Source organism: Meles meles, chromosome 14, assembly GCF_922984935.1.
Source record: "Meles meles chromosome 14, mMelMel3.1 paternal haplotype, whole genome shotgun sequence".
NCBI classification, from domain to species: domain Eukaryota; kingdom Metazoa; phylum Chordata; class Mammalia; order Carnivora; family Mustelidae; genus Meles; species Meles meles.
In genome coordinates, this window is record NC_060079.1 from 8,794,393 (window position 1) to 8,801,810 (window position 7,418).

The following is a 7,418-nucleotide window of genomic DNA, read 5'->3' on the forward strand; positions in this document are numbered from 1 at the left end:
TCTGCTCTTTTAAACTTTTTGTGTAAATCCTGCTTTAAACTCCGGAGGGATCTAAGACCGTTCCTCCTTGCCAAGTCAAGTGAGTGATCCCCCTCTTCCTGAACTTAGCTCTTTAAATTAGGTTTCCAGGGAAAGAGGTACTCTGCCTCCTCACTCCAACTCAGTCATCCCTTTTTAACAGCAGGAAACAAGCTTGTTGCTATAAAGTAAAAAGTTAAAGGAGAAAGGAGACAAAATCCTGGATAATCACAGCCTGGTTAATTAGCCTTGACTAAGGATTCTGCTAAGGTAATTGAACTGTCTTAGTTAACATAATCTCTTTGGTAGCTAAACATGTTTATCACACGGAGTAAAAGATTATCTGGTAGCTTAGGACTATTGGTGATATGAATGTTTTCTGTAATGCATCTAGTTTTTTGCAAAGTTAATGTTATTGAACACATATATGTATTTATATATGTATACATTCATACACAGACAGAAATGCATACGTATATGTTGAGATAGGTACACATTTCCTAATAATTAACTTCACAGAAACAAAGAAGCTTTGTAGGAAACCACAGAAACATCCCCAAATCTTCACAATTTAAAGTAAACAGTAAGGACACATCATAGCTGAACTGAAAAAGATCTTAGCTGAAATCGGTGTTTTAAAAACAGGGTCAAGGGGTGCCTGGATGGCTCAGTTGGTTAAGTGACTGCCTTCAGCTCAGGTCATGATCCCAAGGAGCCCTGCGTTGGGCTCCCTGCTTAGCAGGGAGTCTGGTTCTCCCTCTCCCTCTGCTGCTCTGACTGCTGTGCTCTCTCTCGCTCTCTCTGTCAAATAAATAAATAAAATCTTAAAAAAAAAACCACACAGGGTCAAAAGCAACCCTTTAGTATTTGTAAGACCATTATAAACTGCCTTAAGTACATCATATGAAATTCTAAAATAATAAATGAAGGAAAAATCTGTATAACAAGTGCTGTCATCTTATGACACTACAATATTGCGCTGTGCCCCTGGGCCTTGGCGCCAAAGCAGGGAAAAGCTCGGTGAAGAAGAGTGTATGAAAGACAAACTTCTGTTACCCAGAACCACATCGACAGTCACACCAAGTGTAATTTTAAACAGGAAGCTTTGTCTTCGTTGTGGAACTAAAACTGGGTGACAATAACATGTCCTAAGTCATTTCCCTCAGCCCCCCTCTCCAGGGGAGGGATTGCAGGCAGCCTGTGCAGGGAAGGGGCCAGACAGCCTAGGCTTGGGAAAACCCAGGTTCGGATCCTGGCTCTACCCTGGAGCTCCGTGGCCTTGAACAAATTCCTTAGTCTCTCTTCGCCTTCATTTTCTTACCTGTAAAAGCGTGTTCTTGTGAATCCAGCAACAGAGCAGGTAAAGGGGCCTGGCACACAACATAGGGTGAAAAGCAGTACACATTATAGTGATTATAGTTCTTACTATTATGCAAATATGCAAATGAACTACCATTTCTACAAATTTCTACAAAGTCAGTATGTATTGCTTTACAAGCTCCGTATGGATATTTCCCAGCCCATGTCCAAACCAACTTACCTTAGTCATTGCTCACAAGGAGATGCTATCTAGTTTCATGTCATTAAAAACAAACAGACCCATCGTTTCCAATCTACCAACTCCAGCAAATGTTCAAAAGACATTTTTTAAAGGCATCAAGTTGATTAGATTGGTCGTATGGTGGTATGTTAAAATTAAAAATCCTTTCCCACTTCGGTAATATTTCAGTCCCTCTCCTGCTCCCGTAAGTAACCTAGGGGAGGAGACCCAGACTTAAGAACGGGATTTAGTCACTTGTGCTACGTATGAAGGGGCTTTGGAGAGACGGCATCAGCGCGCATGTTGCCAGAATGCTCCTGAGACCACCACCGGCATAACATTTGGGACAAACCGATGAGGTTAAATTATGACAAACGATTCCCCCACAGACCCTGAAATACTGGTTTTGCCACCATCTGAATGGGCTTAGTTGATGTCCCGTCCAGAAATTCTTCCACTGGTTGTACAGACAGAACTGTACGTCCACGGCAAATGGAGGGAAGGTCTCTGCATACAGAACATCTGTCCGTACTAAGAGAAATGATGCTCAGACACAAGGACTTTGCAATATATTTAAAATTCATTCTTCAGTGTCAATTCTTGACTAACTCTTTGCTCTCTGAAAACAGGCAATACAGTTTTTATTGCATGTAAGTTGTTTTTTGGTGAAAAGGAGGAAAAAGGAATTCAAAGTTAGCTTTCCGTGAACAGGTCATTCTGCTTGTGAACTTACATAACATAGCTGACATATATCACAGTCAGATACACGGGTTATGCACTCACAAACTTAATCATTAAAATAGGAGACCACCTGTTTCAAATGTACTTTGCACCACAGACAATATGAACCAGAAATATTTGGTCTACAAGATTGAATTCTATTTGTCTCAATCAAGAATCACTAGTAATACATTCTTAGATATAGAGAGACAGGAAAGTGATGTTTTTCATATTTTGTGATAGCTTAACATCGATTTATTTTTCAGAATATACTAAAATAAATGTAACCTACTTTTAAGAGCTATTATTAGATTTTTTCTTTTGCTTCGTGAAAACAATCAGACTGTGGCGTGGAGACTAGACTGGTGTGTCTAATCAGTCGAACTTCATATGCAGATCAAACAAATGTCATAATTCATTTTAGAGACACACTGAAAACCTATATGGAAAATGGACTCCTTTGATTCTGGATTGACATGGCAACATTTGAAACTAGTGGTCGAGCTAACACAGGCAACCATGCAGAAAGTCACAACATTCATAGAAATACCAAAGTAATTCCCGTGAGCAGTAATTGCTCAAAGCAAAGAAAGAACGAATAAGAATGGGTACATGGTTTCTGTGTTGGAACTTATTACTGAGTTCACGTTAATAAAACCAGGTCTCTTCCAAACATAATCACATAAACTATGGGTGTAAGCTTGAAAGAGATTATTTATATTCAGTAAGGTACATGCAGTGTTGAAAATCTCTCTTGGCATTAAAGAAAAAAAAAGTCTGGAAAAAGTCATTTCTCCTCCCTTTTTCTCAATAGCTCCATTTTATGTTAAAGTCCAAGTAAAAACTCTGGGACCAGTTTCCTTTTTATAACATCATGGCGGTATCATATACTTTCTTTCCCCCCACCCCATGACCAAACCCTCTGAGTAAAGTATAAAACAAAAAACCTGCCTCCATAGGTTTTTTGGAGAAAAACAGAAAATAAAATCCCTAAACAAAACAAAATAATCTTGAGCAAAGAACTCGGTCATTTTTTTTTTCTTTTTTTTTAAGGTTGAAAACACTGGCAACATTATTTTCACTTCACTCACTTGACTCATCTACAATGCTAAGTGCTCCCGTGGCTCAGGAGAGAATCCGAGAGAAAGAATTTAAGGACAGCATCTCAGCCGTTTGGCCGGGCAGTGGAAGTGCTTGGTAAATGCAGTACGGAGTGGGCAGGGGGTCCTCCTAAGGGGGAAACGCTACTACACATCGCTGGGTGACCGCGCTCTCTGTGAGAGGCTGGAGGGGACGCAGCCGCAGCAAATCAGACAGAGGGCTTTCTGGATCTCTTGGTTTCTGAAAGCATATATGACAGGGTTGATGATGGAGTTGTAGGTAGCGGGCAGGAGGGTGGCGTAGGTGTAGATGGAGGGGTAGGTGTAATCACCTATCAAGGAATAGAGGGCGAAAGGCATCCAGCAAGCAGCAAAGGTCCCCAGAATGATGGCCAGGGTGGAGACCCCCTTCCGGGTGGTCACGTAGTGGGACGTGGCCAGGAAGTGATGCTGCAGGGCTATCTGGTGGGCGTGCCTCATCACAATCTTGCAGATCTGGATGTAGAGCTGAAGCATGAGCGCAAACATGAAGAGGAAGGAGACGGAGAGGATGGCCGCGTTGTTCTTGGTGAGAGGTCTGACCACGCTGCAGGTGGACTCGTCCCTGAGGCAGTTCCAGCCCATGACAGGCAGCAGTCCCAGGCAGATGGAGGTCCCCCAGAGCATAATGAGCATGCCATAGGTGAATGTGACCGTCCTCTCCGAGTGGTATGTCAGAGCGTAATACAGGGAGAGGTAGCGGTCAACAGTGATAGCCAGCAAGCTGCAGACAGAGGCAGAGAAAGAGGCGACAATGAGTCCGATTGTGACCAGCTTGGTGGCTTCTGACTGAAGCAGGTAGGCAAAAACAAAATTGATGATGAGTCCGATGCCGGCCAGCAAGTCTGCAAGAGCCAGGCTGCCTATCAGCAGGAACATGGGTGCCCGCAGGCTGGGGTTATGGAAGATGATAAGGACCACAATGGCATTTTCACAGGAGATGAGGGTTCCTGAGGTACACAAGACAATGTCCCAGGGGTTGACAACGAGCTCTGGCTCCGGCTCTCCAACAGGAACCTGGGAGGAGACGGCCGCCGAGACGTTCTCCGAAGCGCCAGCATCTAAATAATCCCGAGGCAGCGCGCTTAAATTGACCTTCAGGTCTTCATTCATTTTAACCCCCGTCCTCTTCAACGAAAAGACAGGCTTTTTAATGTTTAGACACAGCAGAGTGACAATCCAAGATCATGCAAAAACACACAAACAGAAAGCCCCTACTCAGACACTACCATCAAACGCCACGAGCTTCATGAATTATAAAGTGTTATGGAATAAAACAAAAGGCAAAGTCTCCGTGGTTTCAAACCCACGACCACAAACGCCGTTTGGCGCTGGGGACAACACCGGATAGGACTTGAAAACACGAGCGTGAGTGAGACAGGCACACACGGAACCGAGGCGGTCTGTTTGCTGAAGTGCTGGGAACGCACCTCTGAAAATCACATCCTGCATGCTGGAAACCAACCACCGTTTGACATCTGGGCTGCTGCGCCGCGACAAGTCGCGAGCCGGGGGCCGCCATCCTCCATGGAATATTTAAATCGCCTATTTCCATCGACTCCCCCCCAAAACAATCCCTCGCGCGCGTGCACACACTCACACACACACACCCCCAGCCAGAACAAAGAGGGGTCCCAGACGTCCCCCGTGTGCACAGGGCAGTCGGGCCAGGGTCACAAAAGGCAGGTGTGTGCACGGGGGGTGTGGAGACAGACAGACAGACACACGCGCATGCACTGCCGCCGCTTCCCGGGCGGGGACGGGCGGAGGACGTGAGGGGACAGACACCGCGCCGGGACAGGCGGCGCGAGGGGGCGGGGGGGGTCATCGAGGGGGTCACCTTGGCGCGCCCAGGCCGAGGGGGATCCTCCGGTGCTTCCGCAGCGCGCGGGCTACTGGTGTCGCATGTCCGCGCCGGCGCCGGCGGCGGCGAGGGGCGGCGGCCGCACCCGGGAGTGGGCGGGAGGGCGCGGGGCGCGCGCTCGGCGCCAGGTGAGCTGCGGGCGGCAGGTGAGCGGCGGGCTCGGCTCGCGTGCCCGGTTCTCCCCGCCGCGCGCCCGCCAGCCCGCCCACCCGGCCCACACGCTCCCCGCGCGCGCGCCCCCGCCCCCGCGCCCGCCCGTGCGCGCCCGGTTGCCGGCCCGCGGGAGCCCCGGGAGGCCGACGCGCGCCCCCACGGGTCGGGGCGCACCGGCGGGCGAGGGCGGACTGCGCGCGGCTAGAGCCACCCACCCCTTCTGGAGGCGGAGATCTGCACCCTCGCGGTCCCTGCGTGCAACCCCGCGTCCCACCCCAGCTGGCGGTCTGGGGCTTGCACTGGGGCGGGGGCAGAGGCTCACCGCCTTCGAACCCGATGACCTATTTCATTCCTGAGGTCTCCCTGGGGAGTCCCAGTCTCTAGCGACCTGCTTCTCCAAGCCTTTCCCTAAACTGCCACATCCATAGCCAAAAGAACTGCTTAGGGTGGCGTCCGGGATTAGCAGTAAGGATGCAGGGTGAGCAAGTGGGGCGGGGGGGCGGGTGTTGATCCTTAACGCAGCAAAATGATTGGCCAGCTATTTTAGAATTGCCATTGACCACACTGCATCCTGATCCCCAAGGGGTTCCTTTCCTTAGGTGTGTCTTAGATCTGGTTCGTTATTACTGTTCCCCTGGAACATTTGCTTAACTGCATATAAGGTGCTGTTATGTGAATCATCATTATCATCAAACTGGACTTATTAAGTGCTCCTTGAGCTGTGTATTGAAATGGAAATCATTTACTGAATCCTGCAGAAGCATCCTGCAGATGCTGGCCAAAACCCATTCATTTAGGTTCTGAAGGGGCAACGTTAATTTATTTTTTCATTTTAACACATCAGTAGGTTCTAAGATTAAGAAACCGATAGCCAGGGGCGCCTGGGTGGCTCAGTGGATTAAGCCGCTGCCTTCGGCTCAGGTCATGATCTCGGGGTCCTGAGATCGAGCCCCGCGTCGGGCTCTCTGCTCCGCAGGGAGCCTGCTTCCTCCTCTCTCTCTGCCTGCCTCTCTGCCTACTTGTGATCTCTCTCTCTGTCACATATATAAAAAAAAAAAAAAAAAAAAAAAAAAAAAAAAAAGAAACCGATAGCCATCTGCTGTTATGAGCTCATGTCTCCTCTGGATACAAAACCTAGGGCACCTAGGAGATCTTAAGTTTAAGAATGATCTCCAGCTTAAAGATGGGAGAAAACAAGGCATGATGTTGGGGTTTTTCTTTTCAGCAGTGAAGGTTTTCCTGACTGCCTTTCTCCATGCTCACAGAACAGGTCCTGTATGAGTAGAGATGGGCCACAGAACACGGAACTCTTCCTACCACGGTATCAACCTCTGGCCATGCTGCCTCCCCCTTATGCTCATGGTCATTTCTCACCAGAGCGGTCAGACTTATCACCCTTGACTTCCTCTTGTCCCTTTTCCTCCCATCCAGGAGCTCCTGCCTCCCCCTGCAGGCCAGTTCTCAACTACAGGTCAGTAGTTCAGGGGTGGGGCCCAGCCTGCCTTTCCAAAACTCTGTCCCAGAGATCCCACTCCTGGTCCATGGACTACACTTTGAAAAGCGAGGTTCTTGTACCCGGTGGGGAGGCATCAGAGCCGCTTGTACCGGTGGGGAGGCATCAGACACCTGTACCTGCCAGGAACCATGCTAATTGCTGGGAGCACATATTCAGTATGATGGGATCGTTTACTCACAGGCCTGGATATGTGGTGAGGACGGACGCATAGAAAGGAACAATATGCGGCGCCTGGGTGGCTCAGTGGATTAAGCCGCTGCCTTCGGCTCAGGTCATGATCTCAGGGTCCTGGGATCGAGCCCCGCATTGGGCTCTCTGCTCAGTGGGGAGCCTGCTTCCCTCTCTCTCTGCCTGCCTCTCTGCCTACTTGTGATCTCTGTCTGTCAAATAAATAAATAAATAAATAAACAAATAAATAAATAGAATCTTAAAAAAAAGAAAGGAGCAATAATACAGGCAGCAAATGCT

At 48.4% G+C, this 7,418-nt stretch overlaps 1 protein-coding gene across 1 annotated transcript; it reads right to left on the reverse strand.

Annotated features, from left to right (window-relative positions):
• Positions 1 to 3,260: 3,260 nt before the first annotated feature.
• GPR12 (G protein-coupled receptor 12) lies at positions 3,261 to 5,373 on the reverse strand. Its single transcript, XM_045978188.1, has 2 exons — positions 5,258 to 5,373; positions 3,261 to 4,545 (listed from the first exon to the last, which is right to left on the reverse strand). The coding sequence occupies exon 2, from the start codon at positions 4,528 to 4,530 to the stop codon at positions 3,526 to 3,528; it is 1,005 nt and encodes a 334-aa protein (XP_045834144.1). The 5' UTR covers positions 4,531 to 4,545; positions 5,258 to 5,373; the 3' UTR covers positions 3,261 to 3,525.
• Positions 5,374 to 7,418: the final 2,045 nt, after the last annotated feature.